The 18,797-nt window shown below is 39.3% G+C and overlaps 1 protein-coding gene across 4 annotated transcripts in view; it reads left to right on the forward strand.

Annotated features, from left to right (window-relative positions):
- The window catches only part of dnah5 (dynein, axonemal, heavy chain 5), a 60,993-nt gene that overhangs the window by 2,131 nt on the left and 40,065 nt on the right, over positions 1–18,797 (forward strand). The window contains exons 2-25 of one of the 4 annotated variants that reach the window (XM_023955674.2): positions 1,357–1,479; positions 2,231–2,315; positions 2,796–2,959; positions 3,308–3,526; positions 7,052–7,189; positions 7,517–7,693; positions 7,788–7,901; positions 8,008–8,115; positions 8,731–8,853; positions 9,127–9,342; positions 9,726–9,752; positions 11,327–11,434; positions 11,758–11,843; positions 11,979–12,186; positions 12,308–12,421; positions 12,582–12,788; positions 14,722–14,802; positions 15,558–15,648; positions 15,892–16,037; positions 16,561–16,738; positions 17,228–17,479; positions 17,686–17,882; positions 17,985–18,078; positions 18,615–18,745. In XM_023955674.2, the coding sequence (XP_023811442.1) occupies positions 1,357–1,479; positions 2,231–2,315; positions 2,796–2,959; positions 3,308–3,526; positions 7,052–7,189; positions 7,517–7,693; positions 7,788–7,901; positions 8,008–8,115; positions 8,731–8,853; positions 9,127–9,342; positions 9,726–9,752; positions 11,327–11,434; positions 11,758–11,843; positions 11,979–12,186; positions 12,308–12,421; positions 12,582–12,788; positions 14,722–14,802; positions 15,558–15,648; positions 15,892–16,037; positions 16,561–16,738; positions 17,228–17,479; positions 17,686–17,882; positions 17,985–18,078; positions 18,615–18,745 (3,387 nt within the window). The remainder of the gene's footprint in view (positions 1–1,356; positions 1,480–2,230; positions 2,316–2,795; positions 2,960–3,307; positions 3,527–7,051; positions 7,190–7,516; positions 7,694–7,787; positions 7,902–8,007; positions 8,116–8,730; positions 8,854–9,126; positions 9,343–9,725; positions 9,753–11,326; positions 11,435–11,757; positions 11,844–11,978; positions 12,187–12,307; positions 12,422–12,581; positions 12,789–14,721; positions 14,803–15,557; positions 15,649–15,891; positions 16,038–16,560; positions 16,739–17,227; positions 17,480–17,685; positions 17,883–17,984; positions 18,079–18,614; positions 18,746–18,797) is intronic. The other 3 variants (XM_023955675.2, XM_020703879.3, XM_078948485.1) reach the window with 3 other exon arrangements.

Below are 18,797 nucleotides of genomic sequence, written 5' to 3' on the forward strand. Positions count from 1 at the left end.
GTATTCTAATGTGCAATAAATCTTGGGTGAAAGAAGTTAAAATAAAAAGGAAAATTAAATCTTAAATTCAAATTTAATGCAAAACAATTTCCCCTGAATTACCACATATTGATAAAGTCTGACAACATATGTTTAACCTTTAAACTTTAATTTAGCGATACTTTTGAAGAACAATAATCCCCCCTCCATGATCAGGGTTATAAGAGAAGAAGACTTGTAATGTGAGACCAGGACCTGGCCAACAGTTCATCCAACACCATGTTGCTCTATTAGAAGTAAAGCTGCTGTAATTTGAAAGCAGAAGCCTTTGTGGTAGGGCAAACGAGGGATTGCACTTGCAGTATTGCAGAGCCTCCTGTTCTGTATCACACCCTTTTTGCTGAAAAGGTTTTTAGTTCATAAAGTTCATAAAGAAAAACAAATGAGGATGATGGAATGAGTCATAAAGAAGCTGACCATGCAGCATTTTAAATCAGACCACCACAACAAGGTAAACAGCTTGTTTTGAGTGATTATTTTCTATGACAGAACTTTTTGTTGTGTTTAGCAGGAGATGGCATTCACACCCTCATTATCAAACCATCCCTTAAGATAGGGATGTCTGAATAGTGTTTTGTTTTCATCTGTGCTGTGTGATTGTTCTTCAGTAGAACCTCCATGCAGTGATCGTCTCTACTTTAATTCAGATCCCTTTTTTCGTGTCTTTTACATTTTGTTTGAACTTTATCTTTTACTTTCTAATTTGACTTTCATTTCTTATTCCTTCTGTTTGTGGTATTAGCCTTCTCACAACCTAATCCAGGTTCTGCTGTATGTGTTTTAGCCATGCAAGGATTTGCATTTGATCTTCAAAGGCCCTTTAGTCAACTTTAATTAATTTTCTGTTTTTTATGTATTTTGCTCAGTTTTATAACCAAACACCATCTGCTTTATAAACAACTGTGATAACTTATTTAAATTAATCTGCCAAATACTACACCTAGTAATTTTCCTCATGATGTCACCTTTGTTAAAAGCTGTCACCCAAAGTTAATTATAGCAACATTATATATCAGCAGTTTTTTTGCAAAAAGAAAAATTTACAAGTGATAAAACAGGAAGTGGCTGCCATTGCAAGTAGGAAACGCCATATCAAGTCCACACCATATATTATACAAATAATGTTGTCCAATTGCTTCTGTCACATGATGTAGTGAAAAAATATATATATATATTTTACATATTTTTAAAGCATTTAGAATAGAATTTGTCAAACGTTTATAGATCCGTGTCACTTGATTGTCTTAGTTAAGGTGTTACTGTTGCAAAATTAGTATGTGCTTCTATTGTTTATTTTATGTTTGCAAACCACTGAAGGAGGAGCGTGAGGCGAAGCGTGCTCAGCTGGATGGAAGGCATGACTACATCCTCAACACCTTGGCCCTATGTCTGGGACTGGAGAAGGACGATGTGGAAGATGCCATCCTGGAGGGAGTTCAGGTTTTGAAAGAAACTTTAAGCCTTGGGGGGGTTAAAAATTCAAAAGTAATATTTTTTGTAAAAAAAGAACCCATTTTGGGGATTTATTTAAATCAAAAAGATAAATAAACAACCACAGCATGAACAATCTTTAAGTTAATTTTTTTCTACTCAAAATAACAAAAAAACATTTTTTTTCCAGCTCTATTTGGTGAACCAGTACAGCTGAAAAAGTGGGTCGATAAACAAATACTTGGCATCAAGTTTCAAATTACTCCTATTTTTGTGAAAAGCTGTTTGAAAAGCAACTATTTAATAAGATGAAGAAAAAAATATTTAAAGCAATACTATTTAAAACTATGAAATAAAAAAGAACATGTTACCGTGCATCATACCACAGGAAGATGTGTTTAATAGCAAGATGTGTTTTTTTTCTCAAGTGATTATAAATTAGATTTTATCATCATAATATATGAAAGAATATATTTATTCTGTTATAATTCTTTTATGTTTACTACAGCTTTATGATATTTAATTATTGTGTTAAGATAATTTTCAAGTGAAATAACAGGGTATTGAATCATAAATATATAAAATTAAGATTCTTATTTTACTGTAAATCCTTCAACTAAAAGACTTTTTACAGGATTGCTTAACCTTATGCCTTCATTCTAAAGTACTATGGAGAACTCTTTATTTTGGGGTAATTTTGTCATTTTGTTTGTTTGCATCAGCATTTAAAAACGCTACACTAAAGTTTTTCTCCCTGCAGATTGAGCACATGGAGCAGTTCTTCGTGGCGGATGGCCTTTCACACCTCATGTTTTATCACCAAGACAATGGACCAACTGGAGGAGGTAATTTAAGAAACACTCAATGTTTCATAAATATTGGAGATGTGTTATTTTCATTTTTAATTCGGCAAAACATATATGCAAATTCATTTGTGGAAACTAAACTGCTACATGCTGTGTAGTTTCAACTCCCTAAGTGTGCCTCATTTTTCTGTGGTCACCTTTTATAAAGTTTGTATAGTGTTTTTTAGTAAATTCAAAATCTATTGGTGTTACAAACATACTTGAGAATGTGATTGATCTTTTGTATTTTATTCATATTTTTGAAAATTGCCTCTGGTTTGAATGGGTGCGGGAATCCAAAGATTACATATTTTATTAGTAGTAGTACTAGAAATATTGGTACTTCTAGTATTGTTAGTAATTCCAAGAATGACTCTTGTCCAAAAGTTTAATCATCAAGATGTCAGTTCTGATTCCTGAATCTCCAGTGCTGATTGTAATTATGTATTATCACTGATTTTTGTATTTCACCTTCTTCAGCAGCTGACAGCTTCCCAGTCACTCATCTGGTTTCCCAGCAGCCTGGTCAAAAAAAGAAAAAAGTGTTTTTAACAGACGGAAAGACTGTGGAATTGACAGGAATGTGTGTCTTCTTTATAAGAACCAATACTGCAAAGCCGGTGACTTCTGAAAACATACACAGGGTGAGTCACCTAATGATGCTAGTATATTTGCAATCAATATCTATCCAGTACACATTCCTTTTACACTTACTAACTTGAACATCCTGAAGGTCTTTGTGTACAGCTGAAGACACATAATTTCAAAAGCTGGTGTGCTTTCTCTAGCTCTCACATGTGTTGTCAATTCTTCCCATTCAGCGCCATTTCAGGTCACAAACTCTGGTTAGACAAAGAAAGGAAGTTTCTCTATCTGGAACTATCATTTGTTCTCAATAGTGTGATAGTGTTAAATTTGTAAAACTTGCCTCCATGAAGCGACTGTCACGTACAGAGACATGAATTTAAATTATGCACCACTTCTTTTTACAGGATATCAGTTTCAATATGCTGGACACAACAGAAGTAGGTCTGTTTAAGAGCATGGAGCAGTTGTTGTCTGAGGTCTTCATCCCTTCGCTGAAAAAGACTAACCATGGTTGGGGAGAACTAGACAGTCCAGAGGCCCAGGCTATAAAGGAGGAATATATATCTTTATTTGAAAGCTTTGCCTCTGTTCTTGTCGGAGCAGAGGAGTGCATAAAAGAAAAGGTAAGAAATTGTCTGGATCAAGGTCTTAGGTACCCTATTTTTTTGTTCTATCCTTTTAAAAAAACACATGATTTAGTCTATCATCAAGCTCTGCAAAGTTTAAAAAAATCATAAAACTTTTTTCCAATGTGTGTTCTACACAAAATGCCCAAGGGCGTTACATCACCAGAAACCCCAAAAGCAACATCGATAGCCTCATCTCTTCTTTCTCTTTCGGCTTTTCCCATCAGGGGTCGCCACAGCGAATCATCCTTTTCCACCTCACTCTACCATGAACATCTTCTACCCTAACATTAGCCAACTTCATGTCCTCTGTTAAGACATCCATATATCTCCTCTTTGGCCGTCCTCTTGCCCTCCTACCAGGCAGCTCCATCTCCAACATCCTTCTACCAATGTATCCACTATCCCTCCTCTGAACATGTCCAAACCATCTCAGTCTTGCTTCTCTGACTTTGTCGCTAACACAGGCAACATGAGCCGTCCCTCTGATGTACTCGTTCCTTATCCTGTCCAACCTGGTCACTCCTAAGGAGAACCTCAACATCTTCATCTCCGCTACCTCCATATCAGCCTCTTGTCTCTGTCTCACTGCTACCGTCTCTAACCCATAGAGAAGAGCTGGTCTCACCACTGTCTTGTACACCTTTCCTTTGAGTCTTGCTGACACTCTTCTGTCACACAACACTCCTGACACTTTCCTCCACCCGCTCCAACCTGCCTGCACTCGCCTCTTCACCTCTTTTCCACACTCCCCATCACACTGAACTGTTGACCCCAAGTACTTAAACTCCTGCACCTTCTTCACCTCAGCCCCCTGTAACCTAACGCTTCTACCTTGATCCCTCTCGTTCAGACACATGTATTCTGTCTTACTACGACTGACCTTCATGCCTCTTCTTTCTAGAGCAAACCTCCACCTCTCTAGCTGGTCCTCCACCTGATCTCTACTCTCACTGCAAATTACAATGTCATCCGCAAACATCATTGTCCAGGGAGATTCCTGTCTTACCTCGTCTGTCAGCCTGTCCATCAGCATAGCAAACAAAAAGGGACTTAAAGCTGATCCTTGGTGTAGTCCCACCTCCACCTTGAACTCCTCTGTCTGACCTACAGCACATCTCACCACCGTCATACTTCTCTCATACATGTCCTGAACTACTCTGACATACTTCTCTGCCACTCCAGCCGACGTCATACAGTACCACAGCTCCTCCCTCGGCACCCTGTCATACGCCTTCTCTAAATCTACGAACACACAATGCAGCTCCTTCTGACCATCTCTGTACTTTTCCAACAGCATTCTCAAAGCAAATATGGCATCAGTGGTGCTCTTACGGGGCATGAAACCATACTGCTGCTCACAAATCTCCACCTTCTTCCTAAGCCTGGCTTCCACTACTCTTTCCCACATCTTCATTGTGTGGCTCATCAACTTTATTCCTCTATAGTTGCTGCAGTTCTGCGTGTCACCCTTGTTCTTAAAGATCGGGACCAGAACGCTTCTCCTCCATTCCTCAGGCATCTTCTCACTCTCTAAAATCCTATTGAACAACCTTGTTAGAAATTCCACTGCTGTCTCTCCTAAACACTTCCATACCTCCACAGGTACGTCATCAGGACCAACGGCCTTTCCGCTCTTCATCCTTTTCAGAGCCTTCCTAACCTCATCCTTTCCAATCTCTGCTACTTCCTGCTCCACAACAAACACATCTTCCTCCCTTCTTTCCCTGTAATTTTCCTCGTTCATCATCTCCTCAAAATACTCCTTCCACCTTTTCTGTATACTCTCCTGGGTTGTTAGCACCTTTCCATCTCTGTCCATAACCACCCTTATCTGTTGCACGTCCTTCCCATCTCTGTCTCTCTGTCTGGCTAGTCTGTACAAGTCCTTCTCTCCTTCCTTTGTGTCTAACCTGTCATATAGCTCATCGTAAGCTTTCTGTTTGGCCTTTGCCACCTCTCTCTTCACTCTACGCTGCGCTTCCTTGTACTCCTGTCTACCTTCCTCAGTCCTTTCTACATCCCACTTCCTTTTAGCCAACCTCTTCCTCTGGACGCATTCCTGTACTTCCTCATTCCACCACCAAGTGTCTTTACCGTCTTTCCTCTTTCCAGATGACACACCTAGCACCTTCCTACCTGTTTCCCTGATAATCTCTGCTGTAGTTTCCCAGTCATCTGTACGCTCATCCTGACCACCCAGGACCTGTCTCAACTTCTGCCTAAATTCCTCACAGGTTTCTTCATTCTGTAGCTTCCACCACTTGGTCTTCTTTTCTGTTTTCCCTCTCTTCTTCTTCCTGACCTCCAGAGTCATCTTACACACCACCATGCGGTGCTGTCTGGCTACACTCTCTCCCACCACCACTTTGCAGTCATTAACCTCTCTCAAATGACCTCGTCTACATAGGATGTAGTCCACCTGAGTACTCCTACCTCCACTTCTGTATGTCCCTCTATGTTCCTCTCTCTTCTGGAAGTAAGTGTTGACTACAGCCATTTCCATCCTCTTCACAAAGTCCACCACCATCTGCCCCTCCAGATTCCTTTCCTTCACACCAAACCTGCCCATCACCTCCTCATCACCTCTGTTGCCCTCACCAACATGCCCATTAAGGTCTGCTCCAATAACAACTCTCTCTCCTCTGGGAAAACTCTCTATGACCTCATCCAACTCACTCCAGAATCTCTCCTTCACTTCTAACTCACAGCCAACCTGTGGCGCATACCCACTGACTACATTCACCATCACCCCTTCAATTTCTAACTTTAGGCTCATCATCCTGTCTGAGACTCTTTTCACCTCTAGAACACTGTTTACAAACTCCCCCTTCAGAATCACTCCTACCCCGTTTCTCTTCCTATCAACACCATGATAGAACAGTTTGTATCCTCCTCCAATACTACGTGCCTTGCTGCCCTTCCACCTTGTCTCCTGCACACACAGTACATCTACCTTCCTTCTCTCCATCATGTCTGCCAGCTCTCTGCCTTTCCCTGTCATTGTGCCAACGTTAAGAGTCCCTATTCTCAAACCTATGTTCTTGCCTTTTCCCTTCTCTCTCTGGCCACGGACCCTTCTGCCTCCCCTCTTTCTTCGACCAACAGTAGTCAAATTTCCACCGACACCCTGTAGGTTAACAGCATCGGTGGCGGTCGTTGTTAACCCGGTCCTCGACCGATCCGGTATGTCTAAAGTGTTGTGAATGATTCGCATGGTTATTTTGGCAATGTTTACGCCGGATGCCCTTCCTGACGCAACCCTCTCTATTTATCCGGGCTTGGGACCGGCACAGAAGTAATTGGCTTGCAACCCCTGTGGCTAGATTATCGATAGCCTCATCTAAGGGGAACATACTTGATCAGTTTTCATGTCACAATAAAACTTTCATTAAAATAATGATAGCTTTCGAGATAATTGATCAGATTCTCAATGGTAAAATTTCAAATTTTGTCATAGATAAATTCTTCTTTTTTTCAGAAAGGAATGTTGTTGAATGCACTGTCATGGTATTTCTCCAGGTCTCTTTGCAAAAGTGCGACACGTTTGACACGCAGGCTTTAAAAACTCCAGCAGACTACACGGCTGCAGCCAACAACAACACAGAGGTGAAGAAGTTAGAGGCCTGCATGAAAGGCTGGATCCAACAGATCGAACTGGTAAGAGGGGTTTTAAAAATCCCCTTTTCCTCCTTTAACCTCATACAGATTTATGAGTTTTAGAGCAGCTGGCAGCAAACTGTTGGTCAATTGCTTTTGCATTGACAAATTGCAATAGTTGTTATTGTTACAACCATTTACTCAAATTTTTCTCCAACCTGTGTGATATATCGGACCCATAGTGCAATGACTTGATAACTTTTCTTTGTATGAATGTGTAAATATGTGATGTAATATTTTCTTTGAAAACATTCCCACTGGGTTCTTTTGCTCTTCTGAGGGCCAAATGAAGGGTTCACTTATCTTGTCAAAAATCCTGCCCTTCAGATTCTGTCTGAGAGTAACCAGCTTAGAAAGGTGACTGATGACCTCGGTCCTCGTGCTGAGCTAAACTACTGGAAGAAGAGGATGTCCCGCTTCAGCTATCTCTTGGAGCAGCTAAAAAGCCCTCATGTGAGGACGATACTGAGGGTACTTGGATTGGCCAAATCAAAGCTCATTGAGGTCAGACATGGCTGGCATTCACCAGTAGGGGCTGATAAAGTTTTCTGCCAATATGAATAATGTATTGCTAAGCATGATATTGTGTTTTCCTTAGTCATGGATTGAAATAGACAGGAGGATCACAGTTGCATCAAATGAAGCCAAAAACAACGTCAAATACGTGTACAGCCTGGAGACCTTTTATGAACCTCTCTACAAATGTGACCCTGTAAGGAAAAGCTTTTGTACTAGGTGCATGTTAGAATCCTGTACAAACTGTTCTACTGTTCAAAAAAAGAAAAAAACTAACACAATTTGATGTTTTTCACCCCCAGGTGGCAATAGTGAAAGCAGTCCCAAGTTTGATCAATGCCATCAGAACGATTCACAACGTTTCTCGCTATTACAACGACTCAGAAAAGATAACAACACTTTTTTTGCTGGTACTGTAGACCCCAAGTGAACAGTTGACATAACTCATCAAAACATTTTGTTCCCCATATTAAAACTATATTTTTAGTTTGTATGAATCATGTTAACTTTGCGATGGGCAAATGAGAACTTTTTTGTATTAGGGAACAGATGTGACCAAATAAAACCTTTACATACTCAGTATGAGGGCGGCAGTGGCTCAGGCGGTTGAGCGGGCCATCCAAAGATCAAAGGGTCAGAGGTTCGATCCCCACTCCCCCCAGCCAAATGTCGTTGTGTCCTTGGGCAAGACACTTCACCCTCCTTGCCCTTCAGTGTGGCTCCACTGGTGTATGAATGCATATGAATGCCCAGGTGATGGTCAGAGGGGCCATAGGCATGACCTGGCAGCCAGCTGAGGCTACAACAGTAGCTTACCATCACCAAGTATGAATGAGGAGTGACTGAATAATGGACACACTGTAAGTGCTTTGAGTGACTTGAAAAGCACAGATAAATCCATTATTATTATTATCAGTAGATTTTCCCCTTTTTATTGGATGCAGCATCATTCTTTACTCTTGTTTGCACAATTATTCTCAAACTGCATGATTTGTTTTACTCAAACCATCTTCATGTGTCTTCAGGTGACAAATCAAATGGTATCTAGTTGCAAGGCCTACATTACCAACAATGGTTGTGATTCAATATGGGACCAGCCTAGGCAAGAGATAATTAGAAAAATTAAGGCTGCTATTCACTTAAATCAGGTATTGAAACCAGTTTATTGATCATGTCAGTGTTTTTTATGGTATGTTTTTTATAGTTTCTATTATGCATTGCGTTTGTCATTAATTGATGTTTTCTTTATTTGCAAAATGTTGCTCTTTCAAAATAAGGTAAAATAATTTTATAAATTCTGTATAATCACTTGTGTTGCAGTGTCTTAAACTATGATTTGTGCATTAAAAGTATTGTAAAGGATATTTTGTCACAGTTTCTGAGAAAATTACCATTTTATTCCCCTAAAATGTGTTATTTAGGAGTACAGGCGCTGTTTCCAAGAAACCAAGAGGGAGTTAGAGCAAGCTCCTTTAGAGAGGCAGTTTGACTTCAGCGAGGCGTACATATTTTGGAAGTTTGATGCCTTCCAGAGCCGGATGGAGAAGATTCTGAAGATGTTCAACATCATTTCCACTTACTCTGTGCTGCAGGACTCTAAGATTGAAGGGCTTGAAACCATTGCCACCAGATTTAAAGTAAGTAGATCTTTTGATCCTGTTGCTTTTAAAAAGCAATTTTTAAAAACATTTACATCTGCTGCTACCCAATGACAATGAAATTGATTTATAGTTATCATCCAACTTACCCTTTTATCCAATTAAAAAGAGTAACGTTTCTTGGAAATGACTGAAAAAAAGTATATCTAAGGTTTTAATTTATTTTGAAAATGTGGATAATAATAGTGACTCATAGTTGCAGTCTGATATACAAAAAGTAAAAACCTGAAATCATTGCCATAAATATTTTTATGGGTAAAATGTATAGTGTTCCAGCTGTCACTATACAACCTGGGTTCTGTTGTCCTGAGTAAATATTGATATAAGCTGTTTTCTCTGTTTCTGCTACTGTGGATGTACAGACTACAGAGATGCAGGAAATATGGGAGGTAATCTGGATAGACAGTCTTCCACTTGTATCAATGCATGTTCTGTTTTCTTTCTGTTGTTAGTTGCATCTTGTGACAAAAGTTGGGACCATGAACTATATCACCATGTCTATTAATCAAATTTTTCTAACAGCTGCACTAACTTTCTTTAACTCGTTTTCTTTAAAAATAGCCTATCTGATGCTCCTGTTTTATTTTTTCCTTTTGTCAATTACATTTCATTTCTAACCGAAGACACATACTTCTTAATACTGTAATATCTAATCATGTACTGAAGATCCAAAACTGCTGACAGGGACAATATTGATATTTTGATTTCAAAAACCTAAAAAGACAAATGAGTGTGCTTTGTCTAGCTTCATAGCATGGATTTTTTTTCCATGCATGATTAATGTTATCAGACATTTACATAACAGGACACTTTCACTTAGTTCATAACTGTAGGCAATTATCCTCCTTACACCTTGATGGAAGGTTAATATGGGAAATTGAAATTGTGCTCAAAATTGATAACGGACCTATACCACACAAAAACAGCAAGACAACTTCAAGCCTGGCCAAAAATGTGAAACCCAAAAAGAAAACGGTTCAAAATTGGTATAGGCCAATTTGGTACAGACCACTCCAACAGTTTTTGATGGAAGCCCCAATTGTGAGGAGGAATTAAAATGGCTGTGGAGGGGGAAACTTCTTTTAAATGGAAAAAAGAAGTAAATCTCCACCTGAACCAAGCTCATTAAGGATGATCAATAGCTGTGACCAGTAAAGGGAAACACAAGGCAAGAACATGCTAACGCATGTCCTTGAATGCGAATATAGCCCATGGTGTTCACACTGGACAAGCAGGGAGGCGCTTTTTCCTAATTAATTTACTTTGACTTTTTCTACTGTTTACTAGCATATGTCTGCCACCTACAGATGGAAGAAGCTTGGTGCGCATGTCAAAGCGGTGCAAATTTGGTGAATCTTGCTCCAGGCTTTTTCTTTCACAGCTTTATCAATGTCAATCTATGATTGACATGGTGTCATGTAATTGCGGACAGGCACAAATCATAATAATAATAATTTCTCCTTCATGATCAATTTTTAACCGGAGGGCACGTCTGTCAATTAAAAGGGATGCCATTCATTACAACCAAACACAATTCTCTGATTCGTTAAAGTTCGACCTGGTTTAACTTTCAATGTATGCGCATTTTGTAGAGGACAAAAACGGTCTTAAAGTGTGGGTAGTAATGTGTGAGCATGGGAGGTTTAAGTGCGGAAGCCCGAATCGCTCAATTACGCTCGTTTAGATTGACTTTTCATTGTGTGTGGCCACTTGAACGCACGCTGCTGAAGGCAATGTAAACGTTGCTTCAGGGTTGGACCATACAGACAAAAGAAACCAATGAAACCCAATATATGTATGGCCCTAATGCACAACTACAATTAGTTGATGATCAGATTAATTCTTGTGTAAAGATTAGCTTTTTGCATGTTTAGAGTCCTTCCAATAAACTTAAGATCTTTGCTTTTCATTTTTGACCCAAGCAAGTTTATAGTAACTTGTGTACATTTCCTTTTTTTCACAGCCCATCTTGATGAGCATGAAGAACAAATCCTACAGTTTTCTTGACCACAGTGCAACTAACTTTGAAACTGACTTTGAGCAGTTTTGCAAAAGGACTTCTGAGCTCCATGTAAGTTCATTTTCAGATAAACATACCAGTAATAGCTTTTATATTTTACTTTAGCTTTCACATTTTATGGGTTTTGCAAAGGCTTGACCAGTGGGTTAGTGCCACTTTGTAAAAATGACGTGTTTTTCTGCATGTTGTTCTACTTATTCCTGCTTTTGCTGCAAACATTCAAATAAATGAATCAACGCTAAAAAATCCAGTGTAAAGTGGATCTAGGGTCATTTTGTACTCTTATAATGGATTTTTTTTTTATTTGTTTGTTCTTTAAAGTTTAGGCTTTTAGTTCAGAAAACTAAACATTATTCATGTTCTTGTACTTGTAGAGGCAGCTGGAGAAATTCATGAATGATACTATTGAAAACATTCAAGACACACAGAGAGCTTTGGATGTGCTTCACCAGTTTGAAAGGTAACCAAGAATTAAAAAGTTTGCATTAGTCAGAAAAGAGGGAAGGATCCTTTCATCTTATGTGGGTCCCATAGATTTCTTTTTGTTTTCCTAAAAAAAACTATCTTTCTGTATTCTGGAATTCACTAAAAACAGACTTGGCATCCCGGATCTTGGCACTGACACTAAATATCAAGATATCCTGCTGAAGTACGGTCAAGATATTGAATGGGTTTCTGACATTTTTGAAAAGGAGAAGTTAGACCCCCCCTTCGAGAGAGACTTACCTCCGATGGCAGGTCGCATCATGTGGGCTCGGATCCTGTCCAGGCGAATCACTGATCCAATGAATTTCTTCCAACAGGTTAATTATAACTTCTGATAATTAATAGTTTTACTCTCAATAATGTAACCTTTTTTAATCCACAATAACAATATTTGATACGAATAATTACCAGCTACATAGTTCTGTTCTCCCTTCACAGCAACCAGGTGTTCTTTCCACTCAAGAAGCAAAGAACATAATCAAGAACTTCAATAGGATGACAGAGATTCTGTTGGAGTATGAGAAACTCCATCATCACAACTGGATGACAAAGGTAAAGAAGATGGATTTTGTAAGATGCATATCTAATACACAATGTGAGTGAGTTCATCCATGTTTATTACGACTCTTAGCTTTGATTCGCTTTTTTTTTTTTTTTTTCCATTTTGCCTAAACTCTGCTTTCCTAAACAATGCTCTGAAATACTCTTGTAGGTGACGGATGCAAGACTGGGGTTGGAAGCTACTCTGTTGGTCAGATTAGGGGAGACAGGAGAGCTGTTTGTAAACTTTGATCCAGAGCTCCTGATCCAGATAATGGAGACAAACTGCATGGCACGGATGAATTTAAAGATCCCTCCATTTGCTGCTGTTTTACAGCAGAAAGAGTATACCCTCAAGAAGAACAACAGCCAAATGCAGGTACACAATTTTCAGTGTTTTGATTGGGTTCATACCGTACTGTCAGACAGGAAATGCATTTATGTTGATTTTAATGTACAAAAACTCTGATTTCTAAACATTTATTTAGCTTGAACACTTGGGACACCCTGTTAAAATTCCAGTCTTTAATGAATCAACTGTCTTCTGCCCTCAGCCAAATGTGCTGATTCAGCATATGCAGCGAGCTAAACATAAAAAGGGCTTCAAATAATCACAAACTCTCCTTTCTTCAGCCACTTTTTAATTTTAAAAGAGATCATTGCATCTCACAGGGTTGCCAAGCTTCCCACTTTCTCTCATACAACTAGATGGAAGCTTAAGACACAAAACTTATATTTTTAGAAAGATTTGTAAATCTTGTCACCCCAAATATAAGAAAAAATAAAAATAAAACCCATTTCAAATTAGCTAATTAAACTAAGAAGAAAAGTTGCAACCTTGGGGGAGACAAATCACTTCCTGCCTGACATTTTTCCTAAAATGTCACACTTCATAAATCAAACACCCAACCATAATAGAAATAACGACTATTGAGTAACGTTATTTGCGACAAGCAAGGCAACTTTGCTGATGGGTCCTACGTAATGATTCTTTTCACCGTTGCGAAACACCTTCACTTAGTTTTCTGAATCGTTGTCTTTGCTGGGAAAAGTTTGAATCACTACTCCAAGTGGCCAACCATTTCATTTTTCTTGTCCATTTTTGAACAGGACGACATCTCCGACTTGTAGATTGGGTCTTGATTTTTTCCATTTCAGCCAGTCTTGAAGTCCACTTAAGAACTCTTTCTGCCATCGTCCCCAGAAGATATTTGCTGTAATTGCTGAGCTGAACCCATCTCCACTATTCCCTGTAGAGGTCTTGTTTATCAAACTGACCCGGTGGGACTTCAGCTGTTCCAACTTTTTGTGTGAGAAGCATGGCATGAAAATGGGTGAAAATGTCAGGATATTCTGGGTTAGTGGAAACTGTAGTTAGTGGTCTTGCATTAACAATCGCCATCACTTCTGCCGTGAACGTCACTTACATCTCATAAGTGAGCTTTCCGTGCTGGAACGGTATCTAGAAACACGTCAACTCACACCGATCACATGCTCACAAGCACCTGCCATGTGGGATGCATGTGGTGGATTAAATAGCCATTCAGAGCCAAGATCTTGAAGATAAGTGTTCACTTTTTTGTTCTGTTAAAAATGTTAAAAATGACGCTTCTAACTGCTCTCTTTCTGCCTACTGTCTAGAGACCTGCAGCTCTGTTTGCACCTTCAGTAAGGTGTCTTCCCTGGTGGCACACTTGTGTATGAAAGTGTCTAATTATAAGCTGAATTGCATGGTGTTTACGGGGTATGAGAATGGTATGAGTTTCTTCAGTTTATAGCTGAGCCATTTTTAGTAAACCTCCATGTTTGTTGCTGTCCATGAGGGGACTCAATTTGCTAAGTGAGCTTTGTTTGTGCTTTGTTTGTGCATACTGACCCTTTTTGATGCAGCTGTTGTCATGCCTGTAAACTTCTCTTTAGACACCCTGGATTGTTGTTTGGCTTGCGGAGTTGCTCCCTTGTCCTATGTTCATCACATTTGTGCCACCCAGAATACTTGTCATTTGCCATTGCTTTCAAACGTTTAACTATATGTTGCAGTCTAGCGATTAACTTGATCAAGCTATTTCATCTAGAGAATCTTTCAAATCTAACGGTTCCAAGGTTGCTTTTGGACACAGAGGTGATGCAAGGCATGATCAGAGGACACAGTTCCACACGACTTTGGACATACACATCAAAGTGTTGTTTGTCATTGCAGATGCAACCGAGCACTACTTTAGACTTGGTTTAAATATCACTCGGTCAACTGACATATCCACCCCATGACAAACCAGATTTTAACCAGAGTTTCTGTGCAATCTGTTTCCCAGTTTATGCTCAGGGAGAACGAAAGAGTGCGGGCCAAGATTCAGCCCATCTTCCACCAGCTGGCCATGCCTCATGTTGCTAAGGTAAGATAAATCTTCAGGTAGGTGGATAGCTGTGCTGTTAACAGAACCCAATTAATCAACTAGTAAATTTAGCAGATAACAAAGTTTTCATTTACTTTGGTAAATAAAGTGACTTTTCATCCAGTAAAGATATGATTTTAAGAGATGAGCACATTTAGCTTTTTTAAGACAAAATAAACAGAAATACAGCAGCAGCTAATACAACTTTAGTTTGGATTTAGAGTATATTTTTGTTACAAAGGTGTAGGATATTCCTCAAATGTTGACATTACCTTAGTTAGCCTGACAGATGCTCATGAATATGAGAAAGAAAAGCATATGAGTAACCCAAACCCAAGCAATGACTACAGTGTGAGTTACATTTAGACACAGAGTTTAGCAGTTCTTAAGATGGAAATGACAGATATTCAGGTTTAATGAGTGCTTGTTATGTAGATTCAATAGTTTTATTAGTAAATTAATACATTTCTGAAGGCTGATTAATGGCAAAAGCAGCAGAAAAATGTACAGTATAAAGATATTCTTATTTAAACAATAAGAAACTGAAGAAGGTGAAGCAATGACATTTTGAGTTGATTTTTTCCTGACTCTAAAGAGGACAGATGTTAATGAAAATACTATTGTTTGGGAGGGTTCAAGTAAAAGCGACACATATTATTTTTTTCTTCTAAAAGTTTAATAATTAATCGTGTACAATATTGACACCAGCCTTGTTAAAAGATGCTCCTTAATAACTGATCTAGCTTTTTTTACAGGTAGATGAGGCTATTCAGCCAGGCTTGACCTATCTCACCTGGACATCACTGAACATTGACAAGTATTTAAGGGACACCAAAAAAGCACTGGGTAAGCAAAGAAAAAAAGAAAAGCCAAATCACGCCTTATGTGTTGAGTTAAAATTTTAACAGGTCAGCCTGTTGTTCAATACAAAGGCATGACTTGATGGATTCATTGAGTACTTGTGGGATGGGTCCCCTTAGCTCCTTAGCTCCCCTGTCTCTTGTCTCTAAACTCTACCCTTTGTTTTATGCTTTCTTACCTCTTTTTTCTCTTTTCCTTTTTCTGTTATTTGTTTTTCTATGTCCCAAGATGACCTGGAGCTGTTGATGAACAGAGTGAATGACCTGGTGGAGTATAGGATAGATACAATTCTGCAGGAGATGAGTATGGTCACACTGTGTGTTCTGCCTGAGGATAACCCAGTCACTTGTGAGGAGTTGGTTCACACCACCAGGGTAAATAAATATTCAGACTGGGTATTTTATTGAAAAAGTACCATAACTGTACATTTTAGGTCACTTCCATGATTACTTACGGGGCGACAGTGGCTCAGGCGGTTGAGCGGGTCATCCAATGATCAAAGGGTCAGCGGTTCAATCCCCCCTCCCACCAGCCAAATGTCGTTGTGTCCTTGGGCAAGACACTTCACCCTCCTTGCCTCCAGTGTGGCTCCACTGGTGTGTGAATGTGTATGAATGATCCCGGTGATGGTCAGAGGGGCCGTAGACGTGAAATGGCAGCCACGCCTCTGTCAGTCTGCTCCAGGGCAGCTGTGACTACATCAGTAGCTTACCATCACCAAGTATGAATGAGGAGTGAATGAATAATGGACACAATGTAAGTGCTTTGAGCATCTGGAAAAGCACAGAAAAATCCAATCCATTATTATTATTATTACTTCATTTTTGTCTATATGGATTATTTTTTTTCAAAGTGACATTGCCAAGGCACTGACTAAAAGATGTTTTGAATGTACAGGAGCTTTGCAAAAAACAAGCCCAGAACCTTCATTATAAGAGCATGCTCGTGGAGAAAGCTGCTAATGAATTGATCAACATGCTGATGGAGTTTGAGGACAGTCAGAAAGAGAAAGAGGAGAAAAATGAGGAAGAAAGCTGCACTGACAGCAAGACCATCGACCACCTAGAGAGTGAAGGTATGCTGTTGTTGAAGTAGGACACTGTGAAATGACCACATTAGCTTGTATTGGTCTAGACACCTCAGTATGTAGAAATGCATAGATAGAATCTAGCTATCTTTCAGTGACGCAATGGGGAAATACAAGTGGGAAAAGATTGTGTTGCTAGTGTTTGTTTATGTTTGCCACTCATTTAACTATACAGCCAATGTACAGTGTGGGATTGAAATATATAGACCACAGATGCCATTTAACTACATCCACATTTTTAAAAAAACAGTTCGGAGTTACCTAAGTTTTAATAAATAATCAAAATTACCTTTGTTCTTTTGTTGTTTTTTTGTCATTTTTTTAACTACTAAGATGCTCAGTTTGATCACTTTGATGAAGGGGATGGTGAAAATAGATGAACTGATAGATGGATACCAAAGATGAGTTAATGAAAAGCTAAGGTAAACATAAATCCACGTAATGTTGTCAATATGTAGTATTGTTTCACCTCTACAGGAGAAGATGAGCATCAAAGTGAGGGCCATCTCATCTCGAAAACCACACTGCCCCAATCGGGGAGCACTGGTCCTTCCCCTTCTTTGGTGAAGAGAAAAAAGAAGATGGATTTAAAAGATGTAATGGAGGAGGAGGCCCAGAAGTTGCTCTCCCACTTTAACCACAGGAACCTGGATGCTTTGCTCAAGATGACTCGCAACACCCTGGAGATGCTACGCAAACATTTTTCTTCGTCTTCTACCAATTTTTTAGGTTAGCTTTGTCTAAAACGAAACAAAAAAGATGAAAATAACATTGAGTATTTGTATAGCCATCTGTGTTTTTGCTAATTCCACACTTTTACAACCTTTGTTCGCAAAAAGTAGCACTGGTAAATTTTTTCTTTGCTCATGCAGTAATAGAGTGTAAAACATGAAAATCCCATCATGTGATGTATAGGAGTTTTTTTTTGTTTATAGGTGAGAACATGCCCCCTGGCAGAAACAGAAATCGTGCTCAACAGGCAGTCTTCAGAGTGGACGTGGTTCTCTCCATACCTGACATTGTGATAAATCCAGCACTGGAAAAAGTCCAGGAGGCTTTGAACCAGATTGTAGAGTGTGTGGTCAGTGTCAGCAAGGGAGTAGGCCAATGGAGCAAAGACAGGCTCTCTTTGGTGCGTTTGACTGTTGAAGATAATTGACAAGTAATTGATGACTAATGGATTTCCTTGTGGAAAAAAAACAGCTTTTTTGACACTTTTTTTTTTCTTTGACAGGGAAAAATGGATGAAAGATGCATGATATCCCTAGAGCAAGACAATTCTGAGAGTGCAGCAGAGGATGTGGCAACAACACACAGGAGTCTGGCTGGTATGAAAGTATACAGCAATTCATCTCAGCACTTTAATTCATCTGACATTTGCTAGACATGTTGTGGGATAATTCCCCCGCGATGGGCTGGTAACCTGTCCAGGGTGTACCCTTCCTTCACCCAACAGTGACTGGGATAGGCTTTAGCAACCTTGTGACCCTGAAAGGGATTGAGCGGGTTTAAAAATGAATTGATGAATGACATTCGTATTCCATCATTCTGTCTAAATCTTTTAAGTCATAGCTCAGCAGGCCACAAACTGTTACAGAGACTTTAAAAGGAATTTCACTCCATGAATCAGTTTGAAAGACAACCTTCACTCTTTGCCAGTACAGTGTTTTTGTTTTTAGGACATTTTATTGTGAACATCTTACATCCAAAACTAAAATAAACCTCAGGAAAAGTTTTTTTTTTCAAACGCAAAATGTTGAGTTTCTAATTATTGTATTACATAGATCCACCTAGGGTACTGCAGCTGTTCTATACTCTCACGTATACTCTATACACTCTGTCCTGAAAGCCTTGTACTTCACAGATGGCAGCATCTCCAGTGCCTCTGTGATCCAAGCTTTTCCATTCAGAAACTACTACAAAAATGTGTCGGAAAACAAAGAGGTTCTCAAGCTGGTCTCTATTCTCAGCTCTTCCATCACTTCCACTAAAAAGGTAGATGTGTGATAAAGGATGCACACAATTCACATGCACTAGCGCATGTGTG

This window comes from Oryzias latipes, chromosome 6, assembly GCF_053564925.1.
Source record: "Oryzias latipes strain Hd-rR chromosome 6, Olatipes_Hd-rR_3.1".
NCBI classification, from domain to species: Eukaryota; Metazoa; Chordata; class Actinopteri; order Beloniformes; family Adrianichthyidae; genus Oryzias; species Oryzias latipes.